The 27,317-nt window shown below is 45.2% G+C and overlaps 1 protein-coding gene across 1 annotated transcript in view; it reads left to right on the plus strand.

Annotated features, from left to right (window-relative positions):
- LOC119978360 (leucine-rich repeat-containing G-protein coupled receptor 6-like) overlaps window positions 1–27,317 on the plus strand; it is a 294,338-nt gene that overhangs the window by 84,982 nt on the left and 182,039 nt on the right. Inside the window, 1 exon segment of the mRNA XM_038819949.1 lies at window positions 7,508–7,579. Within this exon segment, the coding sequence (XP_038675877.1) occupies window positions 7,508–7,579 (72 nt within the window).

A 27,317-nucleotide genomic window follows, 5' to 3' on the forward strand; every position in this document is an offset into this window, starting at 1 on the left:
ACATTTTTACAACAATAAATGCTAGGCTAATCAGCCTACAGTTACCCACTTTTTTGCTTCCTCCCCCCTTTTGATTGGGAGTGTCACATTGGCAGTTTTCCATTCCTCTGGTACTTCTCCAAAATGCAAGGATTCTTGGAAAATTACAACCAATGCATCCGTAATTCCTATAGCTGCTTCTTTTAATATTCTAGGATGCAAGTCATCATGGCCAGGGGACTTATCTGCCTTTAGCCCCATTAGTTTCTCTAATCCTACTTCTCTAGTGATGGTGATGATATTTAATTGCTCCCCTTGTATTCTTTAGTATTAATGGGAATTGTGAAGTAGCTTCCATCGTAAAGGCTGATGTTTAACTCCTCTGCCATTTAATTGTTTCCCCATAAGTATCTCCCCAAATTCATTTTCGAACCAGTTGATGTTCACTTTGGACATGATTTTGACCTTTTTCTTTGTTTTTATATAGTTAAAGTAGCTCTTATTATCAATTTTTATTATTCTCGCTCATTTGCCGGCATAGTTTGTTTTCTCTCTCTTCATTATCATTTTATTCCTCCATTGCAGGATTATAACTTCATTCTAGTCTTTATGGCTATCCCTGACTTTTGCCTCCTTATATGCTTTTTCTTTCAATTTAATACTCTTGTTAACTTCCTTAGTTAACCATGGTTGGTTTATCCCGTTCTCAGAATCTTTCCTCCTTACTGGGATATATTTTTTCTGGGAATCCGGAATTACCTCCTTATATCTGCCACTGCTTGTTTACTGTTTTTCTTGCTAATCTATCTGTCCAGTCCACTTTAGCTAACTCTATTCTCATTTCATTGTAATTCCCCTTTTGTTTAACTTAAATACAATTTTTGCTGACCCAAGTTTCCTCACACTCAAGCTGAATGTTAAATTATGGCTGGGATTCTCCCCTACCTGGCGGGGCGGGGGGTCCCGGCGTGATGGAGTGGCGTGAACCACTCCGGCGTCGGGCCGCCCCAAAGGTGCAGAAGTCTCCGCTAGGCCCGCGCCGGAATTGTTGGCGCTCCGCCGGCTGGTGTGGAAGGCCTTTGGCGCCAAGCCAGCCGGGGCCGAAGGGACTTTGCCGGCCGGTGGATGTCCGCGCATGCACTGGAGCATCAGCGGATGCTGACGTCATCCCCGCGCATGCGCAGGGGAGGGGGTCACATCCGCCACATGCCATGGTGAAGACTATGTCGAAGGCGGAAGGAAAAGAGTGCCCCCACGGCACAGGCCCGCCGGCCGATCGGTGGGCCCCAATCGTGGGCCAGGCCACTGTGGGGGCACCCCCTGGAGCAAGATGGCCCCCCCCCCCCCCCCAGGACCCCGGAGCCCGCCCGCGCCGCCTGCTCCCGTCAGTAAGGTAGGTGGTTTGATCCACACCGGCAGGAACATCATGACAGCGGCGGGACTTCAGCCCATCGCAGGCCGGAGAATCGGCAGGGGGGGCCCCGCCGACCGGCGCGGAGAATTCGGGACACGGCAGAGGCGGGATTGGCGCCGGCCCCCGGCGATTCACCGACCCGGCGGATGGTCGGAGAATCCCGGCGGGTGGTCGGAGAATCCTGCCCTATATTGTGTTATGATCCTTACTTCTTCAGAGATCTTTTATTAAACTTGCCTCATTACCCATTACTAGGTTCAAGACAGCCTGTTCTCTGGTTGGCTCCATGACGTATTGCTCTAGGAAACTATCCCTAATGCACTCTATGAATTTGTTGTTAAAGCTACCCTTTCCAACTTGATTAATCCAATCAACATGAAGATTAAAGGCACCAATAATTATTGCTCTATTCTTTTTGCATGCTCCTATTATTTGTAGATCTATAACCTTTTCTACAATGTGGTTACCGTTTGAGGATCTATACACTACTCCTACCAATGTCTTCTTTCTCTTTCTGTTTTATCACCACCAAAATGGACTATACACCATCCGAGTCTAGATCATCTCTCACAATTGTCCTCGTGTCGTCACTTGTTAACAGTGCCACCCCACTGCCTTTTCCTCCTCTCCTGTATTTCAAAAGGTCCAATATCCCTGAATATTAAGGGGGCGATTCTCCCAAATGGAGCCCAAATGGAGAATCGCGCGCCGGCGTCGGGGCGTCGTAGCGCGGTTGCGGCGATTCTCCGGCCCGGCGCGGGGCTCGGAGAATCGCCCCCTAAGTTCCCGGTTTTGATCTCCTTGCAATCAAGGGGCAGCACGGTAGAATAGTGGTTAGCACAGTTGCTTTATAGCTTCAGGGTCCCAGGTTTGATTCCCGGCTTGGGTCACTGTCTGTGCGGAGTCTGCAGGTTCTCCCCGTGTTTGCGTGGGTTTCCTCCGGGTGCTCCAGTTTCCTCCCACAATCCAAAGATGTGGATTGGCCATGCTAAATTGCCGTTAGTGTCCAAAAAAGGATTATGGGGTGATGGGGATAGGGTGGAGGTGTGGGGCTAGGATGGAGGTATGGGCTTCAGTAGGGTGCTCTTTCCAAGGGCCAGTGCAGACTCAATGCGCCAAATGGCCTCTTTCTGCACTGTCTTCATAATAGCTATAAAATCAAATCCATTTACCTCAATTTGCGCCATCAGTTCATCTACCTTATTCTGAATACTTCATGCATTAAGATACCAAACCTTCAGGCCTGCCTTTTTGCCATTTTCAATCCTATCTTTAATTGTACTCTGGCCCTATTTGCTGCTTGCCTTTGATTATCATATCTACAATTTTTTGCATTTTACTGTACTTTCTTTACTACCCTTGTTTCTCTTTCCCTTATCACCTTGCTTATGTTCCCACCCCACTGCTATTCAAGTTAAAACCCTCCCCAGCAAATACTCACCCAAGGACATCAGTCCCGGTACTGCCAAGGTGCCATTCTGAGGAAGTTATGGGCCAATTGTAATTTGTTCATCAGATAACGGACATCCATTCATATTTTGTCATTAGTAAATAATGTAATAATTGGCATGCAGAATTTCTGTAGAAGAGTTACAAACAGTATATCTTCAATTTAAGATTAGTGCATCCCCTGAAAATAAGGCACTGTGGGTCCCATCAAGCAGCTATAATTATGACAAATTGTTGAAAAACCTGAAAACCCTTGAAAACAATAATATAACTCCTTCAGAAATTAATCTTTGGAATATTTTCTTTGAACTAACACCTGTTTTCTCGACACCTATAACGAAGGCCAACATGTTTTTAAGGAAAGTGTAGGGATTTGATTAAATGCATAATAGAATACTGTGAAACCCTCTGACATAATGAGGAGGCAGACAACTTCCTACAATCTGCCGCCTTGATATTTGTGCTGTGATCCTATTTAAATTGTGCAGGGTTACTGCCCATAAATGAAAGAAGTTTACAGAGCTTCTCATTTTACAGCACATTCTGTTAATGAGAAGGAAATTTCTGTACTTGGCACAGTAAACATGGTGACCCGGAAACTGGATCATGCCCATTTTTCAGGTATCAAATAGACACCAAAGTGATCAAAATAATGTGGGAATGAGCATTCAGAGCTGGAAGTGTGCAAACCACCGTATTTTATCAGCTTTCTCCACAGACATGCTGGGCATAGAATCTCTGCAGTGCAGAAGGAGGCCACTTGGCCCATTGAGTCTGCACCACCCCTCTGAAATCGCAACCTACCTAGGCCCACTCCTTACACCTTATCCTTGTAATCCCACTTTACCTATGGGTCAATTTTATTGTGGCCAATCCACCTAACCTGCACATCTTTGCATTGTGGGAGGAAACCGGAGGAATCCCACGCAGACACAGGGAGAAAGTACAAACTTCACATAGTCATCCAAGGCCAGAATTGAACCCCGGTCCCTGGTGCTGTGAGGCAGCAGTGCTAGCCGCTGTGCCTCCCTAGCATGTGCTAGAGGTATTAAAAACTGCTACTTAAATAGGGCCCAAGCTTGTTGTAGGACTCTGACAGGAAATTGGTCTACCACGGTAACAAATGAGAAACTCACTCAGCAAATCCTGGTGCTAATAGGCACCATGGTGCCCGCAGCTAGGCTTTTTACAGGGCTTCCTTGATCAATGTACCATCTTGTTCCTACTTGATTATTGGCATGGTCCAAAATAAGCTTTATGTTTTATTTATTTCTGTTTGTTCTTGTTTTTAACATCTGTTTTTTATTTCCCTCAAATTGTGTTTTTTTTTCGTTTAATTGTATTCATAAAAAAATGCTTTCCTCCTGCTAAGATTGACTGGTTAAAAAGTTACTGTGGCAGAGCAGATAAATAAAACTGTATCTCCATGTTGTGGTTTTGAATGGGCAATAAGTTACTGCTTACTAGCAAATATTGAAGTTTTCTATTTTTTATAAAGTAAATAATTTTTATATAGTATATTAACTAATTTTGGATTAATTTATTTTTACTAATACTGCATAGTAGACCTGGGGGGATTTACCATCCATTCTCGCCAGCGGTATATTCCGATATCGTCAATGGCGAACCCCCGTCACGGGTTTCCTGACGGCAGGGGCGCCGCGAAACACGTTGCGAGGGATACAGAAAGTCTCCCTGCCCTCCTGCTTTCAAACCTATCTTGGCCATACTGGTTGTAAAAAAAAAAACTAAAATACCAGGGGCCAAATTTAATTTTAATGCCCTTTTGGAACCCAGCCACCCAGTCATGAAGAGTTCCATGTTTTAATCAATTGCAGAACCATTGCTGACTCAAATAAGCACTAAAGTGCCAACTTGAATTTTCTACTCCTGCTCCGAGTGCTTATGTTCTTATAATTGGTAATGAGTTGAAGGGGTGTGTAGAACAGGCAGGAAAGTGGAGTTGAGTCCAAGATGAGATGAACCTTGATTGTATTGAATGAGCGGATCGAGCTCGAGGGACAAAATTACCTAATCCCACTCCGAGGGCGGAATTTTCCGCTCCCGCGAAAAATATGGAAGGCCGTCGTGAACTCGGAGTGCCTCGGAGGCCGCTCCTCTCACCTTATTCACCCCCACCTGGGGGGCTAGGAGCGGCGCTCCGTTATTCTTGGCCGCTGGGCCTTGATGCTTGCGGTGCGCTGAGAATGACGCGACGGCGGCGCCTAATTGACGTCAGCCGCGCATGCGCAGGTTGGCCGGCTCCAACCCGCGCATGCGCGGCTGAAGTTACGACGGCTGGCGGCTCAAACCCGCGCATGCGCGGTTGCCATCTTCCCCTCCGTTGCCCCGCAAGACGTGGCGGCTTGATCTTGCGGGGCGGCGGAGGGGAAAGAATGTGTCCCTTTAAGACGCCGGCCCGACGATCGGTGGGCACCTCCCGAGCACGGCCGTGGTGCTTGCTCCCCTGTCCACCCCCCACAAGCTTCAAACCAGCTTTTGGCGCCATGTTCACGACGGCAGCGACCAGGTGCGGTTGCTGCCGTCGTGAACCGGTCGCGAAGGGCAGGCCGCTCGGCCCATCCGGGTCGGAGAATCGCCGGTCGCCGTGAAAAACGGCGAGCGGCGATTCTTCCGAGCGGGGGGTGAGAGAATCGCGGTGGGCGCCAGGGGGGCGTGTCGTGAGTCGCCCGGCCCTCCCGCAATTCTCCCACCTGGCGTGGGGAGCGGAGAATCGTGCCCCTAGTTCTTATGTTCTCCTGTCCTCAACTTATTATTTCAAGCATGACAGCTTCCTGAATAATTGGGAATAAATTCCTTCAACATTAATCTGCTTTGGTGAATTGGAAGGAAAAACAGAAATGGCACATGACAAAAAGAATTTCAAGCAAGTGAAGATTGTCCACTTTTTTAAAGATAACAGTGTTTAATCCCAATCCCATTTAGTTCTGGCCTCCAGCCTTCTTGTCTTCAGGGAGAACTTTACTACAGGACAAACAACTGGCAAGGAGGTCTTCATAGGCCTGTTGCCAGGCACCCAGTAATGACATCTGAGGCAGTTCAGAGAAGGTTCACTAGGTTGATTCCAGAGATGAGGGGGTTTGTTGTATGAAGAGAGATTGAATACTTTCTCGAGTTTAGAAGAATGAGGGCGGATCAAATTGAGGTACACAAGATGATAAAAGATCTGGATAAAGTAGACATGGAGCAGATGCTTACTCTTGTGGGGTATTCTAGAACGAGAGGTCATCGTCTTAGGATAAGAGGTAGCAAATTTAAAATGGATTTGAGGAGGAATTACTTCTCCCAAAGGGTTGTGAATCTGTGGACTTCGCTACCCCAGAGTGCAGTGAATGCTGGGACAGTGAGTAAATTTAAGGAGGAGTTAGACAATGTTTAAATTGGTAATGGGTTGAAGAGTTATGGAGAACGGGCAGGACCTTGGAGTTAAGGCCAGGATGGGATCAGCCATGATCGAATGGCGGAGCAGACTTAATGAGCCAAATGGCCTATTAATGCTCCTATATCTTATGAACTTATAAACTTATAAACCTGATAGTTGCCAAAGTACAGCATTGGTATCACCTTGAGGGGAAAATACTTTCCCTAGCTCATTTGATGGCTGTAGGTATGTGGCTATGAGGAGATGCTGAAAGGGAGAAAAATGAATGAAAGGGGGTGCACAGCAACATCAGAACAGAATCAAGGGAAATAGTCTGAACCATGAAAGTTATTATTACATTCTTTAGAATAATTGTACAGATTTGGGGCGGGATTCTCTATTCCAGTGGCAGAGTCTCCCGCTATCGTAAACGCCGTCGGGTTTTATGATGGCGTGTATGGGCCGCTGCCAGGAGTAATTCTGACCCCTACAGGGGGTCAGCACGGCGCTGGAGCGGTTCATGCCGCTCCAGCTGCCGATCCCAGCACGAACTGTGCGCCGCAGGATCCGCGCATGCGCAGTGGCGCGGCGCCAACGTGCACGTGGGCAGTGGCCTCCTTCAACGCGTCCGCCCTGACGCAACATGGCGCAGGGCTATAGGGGCCGGCACTTAGGAAAGGAGGCCCCCAGCCAGAGAGGCCGGCCCGCCGAACGGTGGGGCCCGATCGCGAGCCAGGCCATATCGGAGCCCCCCCCCCCCCCCACACCTCCCGGGATCAGACCCCCCCTGCCCCCCCACAGGCTGCCACCCGACCCTTCAATGTCGAGGTCCCGCCGGCTCAGAGCAGGTTAGAACGGCGCCGGCGTTTTTTTTTTAAATGGCCGCTCGGCCCGTTCCGGACCTGAGAATCAGCGGGCCGGCCGCGTAGAGCGGCCCGCAACCGGCGCCCCGCCAATCATGTCCCGGCATCGGGGCGGCATGGCCCGGTCGCGGGGATTCTCCAGCCGGCCCAGGGCTGGGAGAATCCCGCCCTTGGTACTTAATAGTAGAATCAGGACCACTGACCAACCTAAAGCCAGCTTTTGCCAATAAATGGATGAGTTAAATGCTGTTGTTACTTTCTCATGTGTCTTTCATGTTTCTATCCTTTTACATCCAAAGTTACCTCAGTATTATGCTGTTGATTTTTAAATGTAGGAATGGCAATTATATTGCCATTATCCATGAGCATTGAATTTACTTTATGTTTTAATCAATTTTCTGTATGTTTTTCTCTCCGCAGTGACTTGAGCATGAACAATATTAATGAGCTGCAGCCGAATGCTTTTGGAGATCTCCACTTTTTGGAAGAACTGTAAGTAATCAAACAACATCCACAACAGCCAATCATGCTAATGGGGTTCAACATTTAGGGGAAGGATGAGATTCAATTAATATTTATTTCATGTTTTTGTATAACCATAAACTTGCCTGAATGCTTTTATTACTCAAACGTCTTAAAAAATAACTTGGATTTATGCAGCACTTTTTACAGCCTCAGGACGCTTCAAAGTGCTCCACATTGATTTTGAAGTGGTGTTGAAGTGTCATCACTGTTGTGCCGTGGCAAAGCACAGCAGGCAATTTGCTGACAGCAAGATACCACAAGCAACAATGAGACTAATGGTCAGATAGCTTTGGTTGTGTATGTTAGGAGATAAACATAAAACTGAACAACAGAATAATTCCAAGCTGTTCTTCAAATATGGGTCTGAATATTTTGGATGGTAGGGTTGTCCTGCAAGGAACACATCCCCACCGGCTCTGACTCCCCCGCAGTTATTTAATATTTCAATGAGTATTAATTGGCTGCAGGCAGGATTTCTGCCCTCCACTTGGGAGGAAGTCCCGTCTCAGAGAGCTGCCTGCCAACCTGATTGGTCGAGTTCTCTAATCATCTGCAGTGGACAGAAGGAGAAATGCTTCAACATGCCAGCCCCTGAGTCCCGGGACTGGGTGGCAAGGTAAGTTTTGGGGGTCCCAGGCCCTGGGAGGGTAGGGAAGGACTGGGTGACTGGGTTGTTGGGAAAGAGGCTGGGGGGCGGGGGGTGGGGGGGGGGGGGGGGGGGTGGCGAGGGGGATCCTCCCAGAAGCCTCAAAACTAAGGTTGGACAGGAAACTGCCTTAAGTGTCGATAGTTGCCCACTTAAGACCCTCAATTGGGGCATGGGCCGGCATTGCATCTAAGGCCTTCCCCACCCCAGTGTAAAATTGATATGGCACGAGGTTGGGTGGGTGGGAACCCAGTGGAATCCCACCTAGAAACCCACCAGCGGGAGAGCATGAAGCTCAGGCGATGGTAGCTTTTTATAGACAACTGAGGTTTAATGTCACATTTGAAAGGTGGCATCTCTGACACTGCAGCACTCCCTCAGCACTGTGCTGAAGAGTCAGTAAATAAATGCTCAATTAATTAATGGGGCTTCAGCCCACAACAATCTGACTCCCAGTTCAGGGTGGTATCACTGAGTTCATGTTAGTGATGTTACCTTAATGTCAAAGATAATATTATCCTGTGAAATGTCAACGTGAAACAGCCTTATGATCAAATTTGGTCGCCCAATAAATGACTGTGCCCATGATAATGAAAGTTTGCATTTTATACAGTGGAAGATGGGCATTAATTAGCACCTTGTTGGACTTAAAGTGTATCTGATGTTATAATGCGCAAAATAAATCAACAGTAATCACAGCAAACTATCAACATACAGATCTGAATTTTACTTACAAAGTTCTTGAAATCACATATTTACAAATCATTATCCTTTCCTAATTGTGGAAGTGTATTTATTTTACTCTGATTAGGGATTCAATTGTTCTTTTCATTTGCCAAAATACATCTTAAGGTTTGAAGGCCTCACATATCAATGGTTCAAAGTGCAAACTGATCTATACTTCACCTACTCCTAGACTGCTCTTACACATTTTTTTTCTTTGCACCTCATGAGAAATAATAAAAATACCACAAGCTTTAGTGATTGTATTCTGGAGATAAAATCCTTTTTTGCCAAATATTAAAACCTGCAAATGGCTATTGTCAATACTGGTAGGCAAGCATTGTGCAGCATACACCTCTGAACACTTAATTTAAGAGATGTAATGCATTTAATAGAATTTGATTAATTAATGCACTAATTATGATAGCCAAATTCATTTCAGCAACAGTAATAAACATTTGTCCCCTAACATCTCCAGAGTAATTTTCAGTCTTTAGTCTCATTACTTGTTGCAAATAGAAATATTAGACTGGTTGACATTGAATCTGGAGTTTTGTTGAATATTTTACTTTTGCTAGTAGAAAATAGAACATACAGTGCAGAAGGAGGCCATTCTGCCCATCGAGTCTACACCAACCCACTTAAGCCCACACTTCCACCCTATCCCCGTAACCCAATAACTCACCCACGGTCCAAAGACGTGCAGGTTAGGTGGATTGGCCATGATAAATTGCCTTTCGTGACCAAAAAAGGATAGGAGGGGTTATTGAGTTACGGGCATAGGGTGGAAGTGAGGGCTTAAGTGGGCTGGTGCAGACTCGATCGGCCAAATGGCCTCCTTCCGCACTGTATGTTTTATAGACATAGACATAGAACAGTACAGCACAGAACAGGCCCTTCGGCCCTCAATGTTGTGCCGAGCCATGATCACCCTACTCAAACCTACATATCCACCCTATACCCGTAACCCAACAAGCCCCCCCTTAACCTTACTTTTATTAGGACACTACGGGCAATTTAGCATGGCCAATCCACCTAACCCGCACATCTTTGGACTGTGGGAGGAAACCGGAGCACCCGGAGGAAACCCACGCACACAGGGGGAGGACGTGCAGACTCCACACAGACAGTGACCCAGCCGGGAATCGAACCTGGGACCCTGGAGCTGTGAAGCATTTATGCTAACCACCATGCTACCCTGCTGCCCCTTATGTTCTATATTTTTTGGAAAATAGGTGTAGATATCCTAATGGTTATTTCTAAAAAAATATTAAAATTGGACAAAGAATTTTCAAAATGGCTGAATCTATGTCTGTCTGTGACTCTTGAACAAAAGGAGCTCCCTGGCAGTTTCAAAGAAACTTACATCTCGTTGTCTCTGAAGTGACATGAATGACACATTGTGGGTTGCACAGATCAAATTCAAAGAGTTATTCAAAGACCATCTGCATTTCAGAGCCCAGGTTAGCCCAGAGTCTAATTATCTGCTAGTGCCAAGGGCCTTACCACCTTCCTTTCAATTATTAATGGTTGAGACATTTCATTATCTCAAGGACCCAGATGGGGAATACACACCCTTTGTCAAAGACATTGTGAAGAGATGGGAGTCATATGATGTGAATCTTTAGCTTGTGTAACCAGTAATTTTGCATTGCTGTACTGAAAAGTCTCAGTCTGCTATTTATCATCTACAAGCTATCTCACTTAAAAGGTACTCTGCCCAGATTGAATACCTAGCCCCACTTGCACTCTTTCTGCTGGAACTTCTGCACTACTACCCACAAGAAAATACCACAGAAAGGTGAATCATACAGCATTGGTTGTCAACTTGCCAACCTCTGAAGGAATACCTCCCTGGACTTTGATTCTGGACTCTGAAACAAATGGAAATCAATGATTATTTTCTTGGTGATCTTTGCCCTGTCAATCTTTCTTTTCTCCATCATCCCTTTATTGTACAAGGGCACATGAAGCAACGAGGTGACACTCTTCCCGTGCTTTGAGAGTGTGCAAATAAACTAACCCTTCAAGTTCATCCTATCCCCATTTTACTGTGGAGTTATTAATAGAAAACTTGATTCCACCAAAACTGAGGGGTTGGGAAATACACCACTCCTTACAAAGGGAGAAGTTGCCAATTGGCGGCGAGAGGCAAAATGAAGGCTGCTTAAAGTAATGCCCCGCCTGTCCATAACAAGATCAGAGCCCTGAGTTCAAATCCCTCTGTGGCTAGTTTTGAATTTTAAGAAGCTTGGCGATATCAAATCTATCACTTAAAAAATGATTGGCATGAAGGTTGCTGAATTGCTGTATAACAAAAAAAAGCTTTCAATTATAATAATAATCTTTGTCACAAGTAGGCTTACATTGCAATGAAGTTACTGTGAAAAGCCACATTCAGGTACACAGAGGGAGAATTCAGAATGTCCAAATGACCTAACAGCACGTCTTTCGGGATTTGTGGGAGGAAACTGGAGCACCCGGAGGAAACCCACGCAGACACGGGGAGAATGTGCAGACTCTGCACAGACAGTGACCCAGCCGGGAATTGAACCTGGGACCCTGGAACTGTGACGCCTCAGTGCTAATCACTGTGCTACCGTGCTGCCCCAATATCCATCAAGTAAAGGAAGCTGTCATTCATAATGTCTGGCTTACACGTGATCTCAGTTCCACACTATAGATACATAGATACATAAAAGATAGGAGCAGGAGGAGGCCTTTTGGCCCTTCGAGCCTGCTCCACCAAACATTATGATCATGGTTGATCATCCGACTCAATAGCCTAATCCTGCTTTTTCCCCATAGCCTTTGATTCCATTAGAACTTAGAACATAGAACATACAGTTCAGAAGGAGGCCATTCGGCTCATCGAGTCTGGACCGACCCACCCAAGCCCTCACTTTCAACCTATCCCCGTAACCCAATAACCCCTCCTAAACTTTTTGGTCACTAAGGGCAATTTATCATGGCCAATCCACCTAACCTGCATGTCTTTGGACTGTGGGAGGAGGGGGGGGTTACGAGGGGGGGTGGGCGTTGCGAGGGGGATCCTCCCAGAAGCCTCAAAACTAAGGTTGGGCAGGAAACTGCCTTAAGTGTCGATAGTTGCCCACTTAAGACCCTCAATTGGGGCATGGGCAGGCATTACATCTAAGGCCTTCCCCACCCCAGTGTAAAATTGATATGGCACGAGGTCGGGTGGGTGGGAACCCAGCAGGAATCCCACCTAGAAACCCACCAGCGGGAGAGCATGAAGCTCAGGCGATGGTAGCTTTTTATAGACAACTGAGGTTTAATGTCACATTTGAAAGGTGGCATCTCTGACACTGCAGCACTCCCTCAGCACTGTGCTGAAGAGTCAGTAAATAAATGCTCAATTAATTAATGAGGCTTCAGCCCACAACAATCTGACTCCCAGTTCAGGGTGGTATCACTGAGTTCATATTAGTGATGTTACCTTAATGTCAAAGATAATATTATCCTGTGAAATGTCAACGTGAAACAGCCTTATGATCAAATTTGGTCGCCCAATAAATGACTGTGCCCATGATAATGACTGTGACCAGAACCGAATTGTATTCCCATTCAATGGTAATGCCACTGATTGCAGTGTTATCCGTTGAGGATTCTTGCTGTGGATCTGCAGTGATATTATTGAGTGTCCAAACAATCAAATAAAATACAGTACCACAGGCACCAACCAGGAAAGAAAAAGCAGGAAAATAAAGTCACTGTTTACATTTTTTTACATAAACCAAATAGAAAATTTGGTCGTACACAATCGGGAGGAACAAACAAATTCTGATTTTATAACATTATTTTTTTCCGGCAAGTTCTCTTGTTCATCAAATGTTATTCATCACTTTCCTGTCAAAACCCCAGTTACACCGGGCTGAACAAGGTGTATCTTCCTCTCCTAGGAGATTTCTAACAACTGTGGGAGCAGGCAAGGGGAAGTACTCACTGATATTAATGGTTGAGGGGGCTGAGCACAACCTGTGTCAGAGTTCTCCAAACCAAATATCAGGATTTCCATCCTATTCTGCAGATACCCAATATCCTGAAGTTATGATCAGTCTCAGAGGGGTAGTGACAAAGAACATTGACAATTTGCAGTCTACCACCCCAGCACTCTGCGCTCCCACCAAACAGCAACAATCCAGCACATCATTTCTCCTGTTTTCACTCAGTGCCAATTCAAGGTTTCAGTTCCATCAGATATTCACCCACAGTGCTGTTAGGGAGAGTGTTCCAAGACTTTGGACTAGTGACAGGGAAGGAACAGCAAAATATTTCCAAATCAGGATGGTGAGTGACTTGAGGGGGAACTTGGAAAACAGCCAGGGTCAGTTACTGTCAAGTAAGGCAAGTGCTAACTGCGTAATTGCAGGACAAAGCAGACCTGCTGTATTGGCACCCCTTCCACAAACAAACACCACCAACAATCAGTGGCAGCCGTGTGCACCATCTACAAGATGCGCTGCATGAACTCACCAGGGCTCCTTAGGCAGCACCTTCCAAGCCCATGACCACTACCATCCAGAAGGCCAAGGGCAACAGATACATGGGGACACCACCACTCCAAGTCACTCACCATCCTGACTTGCAAATATCTTGCTGTTTTCACTGTCGTGGGTCAAAATCCTGAAAGTCCATCCCTAACAGCATTGTGGGTGTACCTACACCTCCGGGTCTGCAGCGGTTCAAGAAAGCAGCTCATCGCCACCTTCTCCCACACACCGTAAATTATTTACCACTTAATTTACACTGGGGCAAGGGCAGTGGTGAGGGGTGGTGGGGGGAAAGAAAAATCATCTCTATACAATGTTTCTGAAGTAAATGCTTGCTTTAGCAAGTACAGTCTAACTATGAAAAACCGATGAGGCTTGGTATGTGCTTAATTAGCTGATCTCAGGTTGGAGGCACATGTGGTGTAATAACCTGCACGAGACATAGAGTGTGGGGGCGATTGTTTTCTCCATACTCCTTGAGGAGTACGAGCTCCCCTGCTAGGGATGGAATAGCTTACCCATACTTGTATAAAATGTCGGCCAGTCTGGAACCAACCACCAGGAGAGAGTACCTGGTGAGGTTCTACGGATACTCATGTACATAATTTTTGCAGAATAAAGTTGTTTGCTTCTGGCTTACTTTGGATTGCCCCTGCCTTATTAAAGGTGGTTACACAATTAGTACAACACTTTTTAGTTTAGGAGTGGGAGATGAAATAATCAGCCAGGGTTCCTGCTCCTGATCGCTATCCTGTGACTCCAGTTAGTTGGATGTTGCGGAGGTCTGATAGCTTTGATAAGGCCAGAAGTCATGCATTTTTTCCTTTCTTCAAATGCAGTGAAATAGAAAACAATTAAGCACATCAGACAGCTACGCCAGGTGAAATCTTCTTCAGTGCTTTATGTGAAGACAAACAGTTTTCATCCTGCCCCTCTTTAAAATAACTCAATAACGGCGCCGAGATTAAAATGCAGGACCTTAGATTTTTTTGTCTGCTGCAGAAAGGATTTCCATATTAAACTAATCCCATTATGAAACAGTGCTCTCCATTTAACAAAGGATAGGAAATATTAATATGAGTGTAATCAGGTTAATCTTTGAACCTCCCTGTCAGTTGAGGAAAATGTCAACAGTCCCAGATGTGAACTGCTTAACATGTACTGAACTGTTTAACATGTACCGATCTGTTTTCTTTTCCCTTCTTCTTTAGCTGTGACCTGGAAATGGCCTTCCTGTCACAGTAAAGCTACACTAAAATACTGAAAAATGTCATCAGAAGATTCCCTCAGTCTCATAAAATGACTTTGGTGGGTTTTATTAAGGTGTGTGCGCATGCCAGTGTGGATGTTTTAAAGGTATCCTCCAGCAATTCAAATGAAAATGCAGCAATTAAAAGAAACTACTGCCCACCCTCTTTATAACGTGGGAGAAAAATGTTCCAATTAAATGTGTAGTAAGATAACACCCCTTTAGGAGGCAAGTTCTAATTGGTGACTGTGAAGCAATAATAAGATAAATTATTGCATTAATATGTTCAGGCACGGTGCAAATGAAGAAGATCACTATTGGAATTCTGGTCAAAGGGCCTACTTATGGAAGCTCAAGAAAATAGTGTCATTTCATTGTTTAATAGCTGGTGAAAACTTTGATAAGATTATATTTTATCACAGATAATAATCTTCAAAGTTATGCGGAGACTACTTAGCTACTGAACATATTTCGAGGGCAAATGCAACGCTTTACATCTCTTATTTCCTCAGAGTTTCACCTGATTTCCCCGCATATCTTTAATAAGAAGTGACAACCTTTTCCTTGGGCTTTCTGCCAATCTTCAGCTAACATTACAGCAAGTGATCAGGGAAGTCAGGACTCCCAAGGGCCGGATTTTCACTACCAGTGTGGGTAGCTTGTCGGGATGTTTTCCGGCTTGGCAGACACACGTCGGTTTAAAGGCCTCCATGAGACTCCATTTACACCCTGGAGAGGTGGGGATGGGATACAGCTGGGCCTGTCGACATCGGAAAAAGATTAGAATAAAAATTGGGTGTGTTGGGGGGGAGCACAGTGGCACAGTGGTTAGCACTGCTGCCTCACGCCGCTGAGGACCCAGGTTCGATCCAGGCCTCAGGTCACTGCCCGTATGGAGTTTGTACATTCGCCCCATGTCTGCATGGGTCTCACCCCCACAACCTAAAGATGTGCAGGGTATGTGGATTGGTCACACTAAATTGTCCCTTAATTGAGAAAAAAATGAATTGGGTACTTTAAATTTTTTTTTAAAATTGGCTGTGTTGTATCATGGCCGATTGATCCAGCCCATTGATTTACCACCCAAATGGGGAAGGGGTAAATGAACACCCATAGACTGGGTGCAAAGTATAACTAAAGCCATAATCTGTCATTAAGAAATATGTTTCATGATACTTTTTTAAAAATTAGCTCGATGCTAGTATTTGTCTTAAAGGACACGGCTTTGAAAGAGCACCACCTCCAAGAACTCTTCCAAGTCGCACAACATTCTGGTTTGGAAATGTATCACTGGTCCTACAATGTTTCTGGATCAAAATTCTGGGGCTCCAGTGCCTTTTGGGATATCTTTAACACGTGGGGTGGGATGTTCCAGTCATGCAGCAGGCGGGTCCGGAAACTCTCATCCAAAGTCAATGAACTTTTTGCTGGTCCAGCAAAATTTTCCATCCTGTTCGTAATGATTCTTGTGGTGGACGGGGCTGGACAGTCTCGCCCATGGACTGCAACATTTCAAGAAGGTAACTCACCACCATCTTCTTGATGGTAATTAGGGATGGGTAATAAATGCAAGACTTGCCAGCAATGTTCACAACTTGTGACATAATAAAAGAATATCCATAGCAATATTCATGAAAATAGCCTGATGTATCATTAAAACAAATATAAAATTGATGTATCATTAAAACAAATGAGAAGAATACATGAGGCCAAATAAGTTGTAGAATGGTCACAGCACAGAAGGAGATCATTCAATCCACTGTGCTTTTGGATCAACTCGAGTCCCCAGAACCTGGAAGTAAGCAGTTTGACAGCACAGGCAATGGAGGGTTCAAGGCAGATGGTGGAAAAGTTGTTGGTTTACATGTGAAAATTGGCCTTATCAAGTGAGAGAGAAGAGGAACACAATTTAGAGGACTGATTGTCACCACTGACAGGCGCATCTGCGGTATTTGTTTGTAATTATACTGGATTCATCAACACAGCAACAGATTGCACCTGCCAATTATGTAAGAATACATTTTACAGCTTTGAACTGGAGTTGGGCTTGGAATATCCAAACTAGAATTATGATAAGCAATCTGACATGTTCAGATCTGGTTAATCTTGATTTAAGTTCCCATTTAAAATACATTATATCAGTCCATTTGCAATTTCTGTACTTCTTTTCCTTAGGTATCAAAGGTCCAAATTGTTTCTACTTATTGGATCATAAAGTACACCTCATCATGCCTCACTTTATCAATTAGCTTTTGAGGGATGTTAGGTGGAATTTTCCCATCTGGGACTAGGTTCGCGGCGGGGGTTAGGAACAAGAAGTGTTTCCCGCTGTAGAAGCCGGCAGAAAACCACGGCGTATTCTTCCAGTCTCAACTTTATTAATTCTGCACCCAGAGGTTTAGCGCCATATGATGAGCATGGTGACGCAATGCCCACCATTGAACCCACTGATGGGGCCATGGGACAATTCCACACTTTGTTTTGTCCAGCCATCCAATGAATTCCACTACAAGTAGGATGGATGCAGCAATAATAAGAAAAGACCCAGATTGTTTCCACTTCTCCATTATCTAGAAATTGATCCAGAAGGTATTATTCCAAGTGACATGTGCATTTACACAGCGGGTTTCATAAACATGCATCAAATGCTGCAGGGACTGTTACAAGCCAAAACCTGGTAGTGCGTCAATACGGGATGGAAGGATTGGACTGAAATTGATGAATGCAGAGCGCTGATATAAATGATAAACTCAATTGCTGCTGCTTAATGGTGTTGAATGTGCTACAATGGCCAACAAGGTCAGGCGTGTAGTGTGGCAGCCACTTAACCACATTTCTGTTGGAGAACTTGTTAATATATTGGTGCAGTCAATTTGTGGAGAAGGTAAATTAATCTAATTAAAATCAATAATCGGTACAGTTAAGGATAAAATGCTCCACACTCCAATACCAACACAATGCTTGTTTGATGGAACAGGTATTGAGCAAGCTGCGGTGAAAGAACTGGAGTTTACATTTAAAGGTGAACTACACTAGGATTGTTTTCATTTCATTCGTTTCTAGGATATGGATGTCGCTGGCTGGGCCAGCATTTATTGCCCATCCCTATTTGCCGTGGAACTGAGTGACTTGCTAGGCATTTCAGAAGGCATTTAAAAGCCGGTCACATTTTTGGGGATCGAGAGCCACACGTAGCCCGCCCCCACCCCTCCCAGCAAGTGTCAATTTTTATGGTTCAGACTAGCACCTTCCCTCCATCAGAAGGTCAGAAATGAGGATGTTTGCTGATGATTTCACAATGGTCAGCACCATTTGTGACTCTTCAGATGATAAAGCAGTCCGTGTCCTTATGCAGCAAGGCCTGGACAATAAGACTTGGGCTGATGAATGGCAAGAAACCTGATAAATGGCAAGAAACTAGTACCAGGCAATGACCATCGGCAACAATAGAGAATCTAACCATCTACACTTGATATTCAGTGGCATTGCTTTACTGAAACCCCACTATCAACATCCTGGTGGTTACTATTAACTAGAAACTGAACTGGACCAGTCATAAATACTGTTGCTACAAGAGCAAGAAAAGGGTGGTAATTCTATGGCAAGTAACTCACCTTCTGACTCCCCAAAGTCTGTCCATCATCCACAAGGCACAAGTCAGAACATGATGGATTACTCTCTGCCTGGATGAGTGTAGCTCCAACAACTTGGGCAGCAGGGTAGCACGGTGGTTAGCATAAATGCTTCACAGCTCCAGGGTCCCAGGTTCGATTCCTGGCTGGGTCACTGTCTGTGTGGAGTCTGCACGTCCTCCCCCTGTGTGCATGGGTTTCCTCCGGGTGCTCCAGTTTCCTCCCACAGTCCAAAGATGTGCGGGTTAGGTGGATTGGCCATGCTAAATTGCCCGTAGTGTCCTAATAAAAGTAAGGTTAAGGGGGGGTTGTTGGGTTACGGGTATAGGGTGGATACGTGGGTTTGAGTAGGGTGATCATGGCTCGGCACAACATTGAGGGCCGAAGGGCCTGTTCTGTGCTGTACTGTTCTATCTATCTATCTATCAACTGTTCTGGGATGGTACCTCTACCTGTACTGGAATGGTACCTTCTGGCGGATTTAATGTCAGGCTGGAGCATGCCTGCCGTGGCAGATCGGGAAATTGTTTTTACACCAGCCTGAATTTACAGTGGGATCTTCCGCTGGTGCCTGCCATGACAGATCAGGAAACCTGCTGGAGGCGGGTATGAAACTAATTTTCATCCTGCCAGTGAGATGCAGGTGAAGGCCCACCACCCACACCTGATTCTCCACAGAGCCAGTAGAAAAACATGCCGGCGTGAACCATGTCTGGAAGAATGTGGCGTGAAGATGTCAGGACTCATCTGAAGAATGCCTAGGCTGCCGTCGGAGTGCAGGATGGAGGCCTGCACCCGGGAACACCACAGCAGTGGGTCTGGTGAGCACCTGCAGATGGACCTTCCAGATTCAGTGTTCCAAAAGATCAATTTTCTTACTCAGAATGGTCATCTTCCAACCTCGCGTTAATTGATGACTGACAGTTAACTTCTAAGATTTGTTTAAATTCAACCAGGCAAACCATCAGTCAAGCTGTCTGAGCTAGCTCCACTATGGGCAATAGGAAGAATTGCTGAGGATATGGAGACAAGACAGCTTATCTTCTATAATGAGATGACATTCTTATAGACAATCAACTTGGGAACAATATTGCTGTACAGGATTATGCAACTTCAGAAGTGTTAAAGATTCTATCGCAGCTTTTGTGCTGACCTCCAACTCTGGAGGGAAAAAGACTTCAGCTGGGACTGAAGTATGGGTGGCATTTGAATTTCACTCTGGGAACTTTTTAGCAGTGTGAGCCTCTATGGACTTTGGTTTGAACATAAGCAAGGCATCCTCCTAAGATTCTTCATGGAATACAAGAGACAGGCTAGGCTATACATTGGTAAATTCAGCGGAACTAAGTTCTGAATGCTGCTCAATCACTAAAAGCCCAGTTGAAGCCTCTAAAAATACTGCAAAGACTTCATAAGGAGGGTCTCTCAACTGGAAAAACGAATTATGCCTGAGGACCTTAACCTCCAAGGGATCACTCAGTATTGGAATGGATTCTTTCTCATCACTTTCTCGGAAGAGCCAGTTCAGGTCCAACAGATCTTCAGAGGGATGGACACCATTTGCTGCAGTGCCTTCTGTATCCACCACCTTTGGCCTTACTTCATGAGGAACTGAGAGATCCATAACTTCCATGTTTGCCTTAGGTCTAGCGGATGGTGCCTTTGTGAAAGAAAGAAATTTATGTCTGTGTGTATAAAAACACATAGCTTCTCAAGGTTGAATTTCCACTGCTTCTAAATAAAATATTGAAGATTATTGAATGAAAGACAGTGAGTTGTTCAAATGATGACCACTATCTGGTTTCTCAAGGATTCCCAGAAGCACGCCCAGAAGGATTTAAGAAATTAAAATCATGTTTGACAAATCTACTGGAATTCTTTGAAGATGTAATTAGTAGAGTTGGCCAGGGAGACCCAGTGGATGTGGACTATTTAGACTTTCACAAAACTTTCGAAAAGGTCTCACATAGCAAATCACATAGCAAAAAACACATGGGATTGTGGGTAGTGTCTTAAGATGGATACAAAGCTGATTAGCTGACTGGAAGCAAAAAATTGGAATAAATGCGTCTTTTTCTGATTGGCAGGCAATGACTAGTGGGATACCACAGGGTTCTGTGCCAGGACCCCACTTTTCACATTATGGGCACAATTCTCCAGAAAAATTTCGAAGTGTGCTAGCGAGCGGGAATTGCCATGAGCTTCCCGGTGCTTGTCCCAGTAAGGCTGTCAATGCAACTCAATGTTAATTGGTTTACTGAACGAGGTCTCACGGGCTTCTCTTCGTATATAACGGCTCGCCAGCTGATTCGCGAATCGCTCCCAGGAGAACGGCCCCAAGATTCAGAGACGCTGACCTGGGGAGGCTCCTGTACGTGGTGGAGGCCAGGAGGGATGTCCTGTTCCCCCAAAAGTCCAGGAAGGTGAGCCACAAGGCAGACAGTGATGCCTGGGATGAGGTGGCGACTGCGGTAAGCCTGAGTAGTATGACCAAGAGGGCTGGCCAGCAGCACAGGAAGAAGGTCAATGTCCCACACCGGCAAGCATGAGTGAGTACGTACCAACGCCCCCAAAAAGTAGTTGAGGCGAAAACATTGGGCTCGATTCAACCAAATGGGAACAGTTGGAAACAATCACCTAGCGAAGACGTTTAGCCGTGTGTCTCCTGGCACTCGCAGTGCCGAGAAACACATGGCTATTCAACGCGACCCGTGTTGTATAATGTGCCTCAGCTCGCCCAAACTCTCCAGTGTAGCAAGAGACCTGGACACCATTTTTAAATGCCGTCCGGATCTCCGACGCCTCCAAAGCGATCCCTGAGCTCTTTCACCCCCCCCCAGCCCGAACGCTATGGGAGGCGAATGAGAAGATACTGGAAAATCTCAGCAGGTCCAGCAGCATCTGTAGGGAGAAAAAAGAGCTAATGTTTCGAGTCCGATGACTCTTTGTCAAAGCTAACAGACAGAGAAAGTGGGAATATTTACACTGTGGAGTGAGAATGAAAGATGAGTCATAGCCACAGAGCACTATGGGAGGGTCCCAGTCCCCCTCTGCAAACCCCCCCCTCCCACCCCCAGACCCAATCACGCATGTACACAATATGCTAGTTTGGCACCTTGGCAGTGTCACCCGGGAATCCTGGCAATGCCCATGCCAGCTGGGAACCTTGTTACTGCCAGGCTAACACCCAGGTGGCACTGTCAGGGTGCGAGGCTGGCACTAACAGGACACCCAGGTGGTAACAGCAGTGCCAAGGCACCACCCTGCCCAAAGGTCATGCAGCTGAGGGCCTACGATCCCCCAGCTGCCATTCCATCGGGTCTCCATTTCTAGTGACCAGTGCTGAACTGCGATCAACCAAGGTCTCCGAGGCGAAGGGGATGAACCCCAAAGCCTCAGGTACCTCAGGAATCTGCACATTAGAGTGAGGCGAATTGTCTTCCTCTAATATGAAAATTTGCCAAAAAAGTGAACCCCCCTACAATGGGCAGAATTTAAATTGCAAAGGCTCACGAGATTGCATTGGATCTTTTGAGGTGTTGCGAGCCAGGTAGATTTCGGGAGCGGCGAGCTGATTTTCCAGTGCAATGTAGCCATTGGATTGCGCTCCACCATGTAATTTCTTTTTTTTTAAATAAATTTAGAGTAGCCAATTCATTTTTTTCCAATTAAGGGGTAATTTAGCGTGGCCAATCCACGTACCCTGCATATCTTTAGGTTGTGGGGGCGGAACCCACGCAAACACAGGGGGAATGTGCAAACTCCACATGGACAGTGACGCAGAGCCAGGATCGAACCTGGGACTTTGGTGCCGTGAGGCAACAGGGCTAACCCACTGTGCCACCGTGCTGCCCTCCACTGTGTAATTTCAAGAAGGAATTAGATATAACTCTTGGGGCTAAAGGGATCAAGGCATTTGGGGAGGGAAAGCAGGATCAAAGTATTGAACTTGATGATCAGCTTGATCACAATAAATGGCAATATAGGCTCAAAGGGCTAAATAGCCTCCTCTTGCTTCTATTTTCTATGTATGTTCCTATGTATGGCAACATCACCACTCAATAAGGATATACATTGATTGTGAAGAACATGGACTCAACAATCTGTCACCTCTTATAGATAGGAAGAGCAATAATTCTGCCTTTGATATGAAGGCCTATGCCACCTGGACTTTTTAATTTGATGTTTGGAGGATAGGGTTCATTGACTGAAGCCAGTTGAGGTCAGCTGTTAATATGTGAACAGCAGCTCCAGTGTCAATTTTAGGAGTATCAAAGCCTTAAAATTGGATTACAACTGACCAATATTCTGAACTAAGACTACTCAGTTCTCCGAGAAACTCTGTAATTTTGTCATTTTCTTGATGTTCCATTTCTTGGAAGTAATGAGTTTCATAAATACTTTTCTTATCTTTTACTTTGATTAAAATATCTGGATTTGCAGGAACGCTTGAAATGTTCAGTCTTGCCACACTGGAAGCATTCTGCACTCCCCTGTTGGGCAGCCCTGGTGTATATGCTGGATTTCTGCACCACAGTTAGGGGGTTTGTAATTGATAGTACCATGCTATTCACTTTCCCTGGCCTGATCAAGGCCATTGAAGCTCTTGTGACACTGAATCCAGGAGTGAGATAAACCTTCTCCGCAGTCTCCAGCCCCGTCTACTTGTCCTTTGCAGCAGGCATTTTCCTCCAGTACTGAGGGAAAAGAATCTCCCTCTGGGCCCTTACAGCCCGGAGTGTGATGTTCAAGGATGCACCTTCGAACTGTGGTACAGCCTTTCCACATCGAAGTTCCATCTGTCAAGTTGCTGACTCTGTTTCAACAGTTCTGGGTGGTCTTCCATTATTCAGGCCCTCATCAGGATCCTTTTAATTCATGGAGCTGAAGTAGAGTACTGTGGATCACAGCTCGCCCTGGTCCACAAACCCGATGGTCAAGTGCAAATGCGGTGATTGAGATAATCTTCATAATATAAAGTCAATCAATTCATTGTCCCGCCCCTGAGTGTTGTGCTATGACACCTTACAATACAATAAGGGGTGAAGTATGAATAAATAGACTTTAATTTTAAAAAGCCACTGACGAATGTGTTGCTGAAACCTCTATCTTCCCGACACACAGATGGTGCCCCTCATTGTCAGTGGGCTGGAATGTTACAATTCAGCCCCAGCTATCTCCTGTTTACTATCCACACATATATGAAGGTTGCAGATGTATTATTCAACAGGGTTGTCCAATATCACTAATCAACTGCAGGATGAGGAACATCATTCTGCAGCTCTATGAGCTTTCCAATATCCAAGAGATCCAGAGAGTCATTTGCATCCCAAGTGCACGATGCTTTGGATTGGATTGGATTTGTTTATTGTCACGTGTACCGAGGTACAGTGAAAAGTATTTTTCTGCAAGCAGCTCAACAGATCATTCAGTACATGGAAGAAAAGGGAATTAAACAAAATTCAAGAAAATACATGAGAATACATAATAGGGCAACATAAGATATACAATGTAACTACATAAGCATTGGCATCGGTTGAAGCATACAGGGTGTAGTGTTAATGAGGTCAGTCAATAAGAGGGTAATTTAGGAGTCTGGTGACAGTGAGGAAGAAGCTGTTTTTGAGTCTGTTTGTTCGTGTTCTCAGACTTCTGAATCTCCTGCCCGATGGAAGAAGTTGGAAAAGTGAGTAAGCCGGGTGGGACGGAACCTTGATTATGCTGCCCGCTTTCCCCCGGCAGCGGGAGGTGTAGATGGAATCAATGGATGGGAGGCAGGTTTGTGTGATGGACTGGGCGGTATACACGACTCTCTGAAGTTCCTTGCGGTCCTGGGCCGAGCAGTTGCCATACCAGGCTGTGATGCAGCCCGATAGGATGCTTTCTATAATGCATCTGTAAAAGTTGGTAAGGGTTAATGTGGACATGCCGAATTTCCTTAGTTTCCTGAGGAAGTATAGGCGCTGTTGTGCTTTCTTAGTGATAGCGTCGACGTGAGTGGACCAGGATAGATTTTTGGTGATGTGCACCCCTAGGAATTTGAAACTCTTAACCATCTCCACCTCGGCTCCGTTGATGCTGACAGGGGTGTGTACAGTACTTTGCTTCCTGAAGTCGATGACCAGCTCTTTAGTTTTGCTGGCATTGAGGGAGAGATTGTTGTCGTTACACCACTCCACTAGGTTCTCTATCTCCCTCCTGTATTCGGACTCGTTGTTATTCGAGATCCGGCCCACTATGGTCGTGTCGTCAGCAAACTTGTAGATGGAGTTGGGACCAAGTTTTGCCACGCAGTCGTGTGTGTACAGGGAGTAGAGTAGGGGGCTAAGTACGCAGCCTTGCGGGGCACCGGTATGGCACCGGTATACTTTGACTGTATGAAATGAAATAATTTTTTTATTCGATCTTAGTCTGAACATATTGCGATCACCAGCACAGAAACATGAAGGGCAGGTGCTGTTCCCCAGAAACTTCCAGAGCTTTAATGTCAGTCAGCTGTATTACAATTAATTTGAAAGTGAATGAAAGAATGGCTCCTGGGGAAGCAATTTATCCAATGAGCGACATTGTGGCATGGTGGTTAGCACTGCTGCCTCACAGTGCCAGGGACCCAGGTTTGATTCTGACCTTGGGTGTCTGTCTGCGTGGAGTTTGCACTTGCCCCCACCCCCTGTGTGTAGGTTTCCTCCGGATGCTCCGGTTTCCTCCCACAGTCTAAAGATGTGCAGGTTAGGTGGATTGTTCATGCTAGATTGTCTGGTAGTGTTCAAAGGTTAGGTGGTGTTATTGTGATAGGGTGGGGATCAGGCCTGGGTAGGGTGCTCTTTCAGAGGGTCGGTGCAGACTCGATGGGCCGAATAGCCTCCTTCTGCACTGTAGGAATTCTATCACATCAATAGGTCAATAGAAGGTACAAGAGAGCTTTGCTACAATCGGAATTTTCATTAGATGTCTCGGGAAGATCTTGAAGTCGCAATTGATATGCAAGGGCTGGCCAGAAGGAACTTTGCAATGCAACACAACTCTAGGATTTCTAAAATAATGCATCAAGAGGAACAGCCAAATTCTAATTCAAGATGTCTCTCAGATTCCTACATTGTTTCTTAAAGGACGAGCTACCTGTACAAACTAGCCATACTCAAATGACCTTGCCCTCCATTTTAACAGGCAGTACGCCAAACACAATCAATTGCCACCTTGCATGAGGTTTGTGCTGTACTGTAACTTATGGAAAATAAGTATATCTGTTTATTTTCTTTGTTATGAAGTCTGCGAACTTCAACAGCTTGAAATGACACCGCGCTTCCGCTTTTTCAGACATGCTATGCCAACCTACTAAGAAAACTTGCTGGGTGGCGGGCGATGAGGGTTTGGATGGTCTTGGATCCTGATTGAGCTGCACAGGCTGCTCCATGGGAATCAACCACATCTGGGGCTGTGTGCTCGCTAATAAATTCTCCTTCCGGTCAGCCACCTCCACAAATACTTGGTATACCAGGTGCTTCTGGCAGGGGGGGTTGATGATCAAGCCTATAAATTGCACCTTTCCTGACCCAAACTTATTGCAATGCTCGGCCTGTGAAACTAGCTTTCCTCATTCTTTTCTGCCTAATTTGCACCAATTTTGCTCAGTAAACATTTGCCTTTGCCTCTTCAGTGCTATTTCAGGTGCTCATAACCATCTCTTAATTGTAGTGCCTAACTGATGAAGAGGATTAATGTTGTTCCGTTTCCTTTCGTTGACTCGCTGAGAAGGAAATGTAGCCCACATATTGAAAACATCAAAACTGTGTGTAAACCAGCAGGCATTGGTACTCCCAAAATACTTCTAGTAACCGCCATTATGTCATGAATGTCTTCAATTACACGGCTGTAGTAAAGCTGTGTTGATGCAGAAAATAAACCAGCATGTTCACTTTTATGCCCATGTGGCATTAGTTCTAGTGGTGACCAAAGGTTGAGACCATCAGGCAATCTCAAATGAGGCTTCAGATGCCGCAGACCATTCTGATCGATTGGTCAACCTGGCCTTGAGTTCACCCATTTTTGTAGTTAGGCTGATTCCTCATGTAATGAAACAAATGGCTCTCTCTGGCAGGTGAAGAATACTGCTGCAATAAATTACTCTTGTTACAAGCCCCCAGAATAACAGCTCTGTGCTTTATAGCCTGTGGGCTGATGTCTTTTCTTTTTCAAATCTTCACTTCTTGACCAGGGTTCTCTTTACATTTTATAACTGTAATTCAAAACCGACCTTCAAATCCAGAATGAAAATAAATGTACAATAACTTATATTAAATTCGGAATGATTTATTGAACTTTGGTCAAAAAGGTAATTGTCCAGCATCCAGACTGCAGTTAATTACTAACAGTCATCGGGCCTGCTTTAGGCTTGACGTTGTTCAGAAATATCCATTTTATTACACTGCATCATCTTAAATCCTCACCAGCTGTTCTGAACAAAAAAGTATTTCAGAATCAAACAAGGCCTGTCCAATTGCTTGGCTATAAAAATATAAGTAATCTTCTATAGTTAATCCAATTGTGCATTATTCTTTTGGTCTTCACTGGTTTTGCCGCTTTGAAAATGATGACAGAGTTAGATTTCTAACTGATATGCGTAAAATTCAACAGAGAGATGAAAAAAATGACTTCGTCATTACAGAACAATCAGCCAGAGCAGAACCGCTCTCCTGGTACAGAATAATCCATGCAAGAAATCTTAAGAATTATCTTTGGAACGTAAAGAGAGCTTTCAAATTAAAGATTTGATGTGCTGTAAGATATGCGTGGGCACACAATGCTAAACATCTCATTTAGCTAACATTACAAAAGAGTTGGTACATTAATGAGAAATAAATTGCAGGGTTTTATTTTCTCATTTGAGCATTGATGCCCTCCAGGAGCAAGTTATATTGATTAAGGAGGTTAGGTTAAACTT

The sequence above is a fragment of the Scyliorhinus canicula genome, chromosome 15, assembly GCF_902713615.1.
Source record: "Scyliorhinus canicula chromosome 15, sScyCan1.1, whole genome shotgun sequence".
Lineage (NCBI taxonomy): Eukaryota > Metazoa > Chordata > Chondrichthyes > Carcharhiniformes > Scyliorhinidae > Scyliorhinus > Scyliorhinus canicula.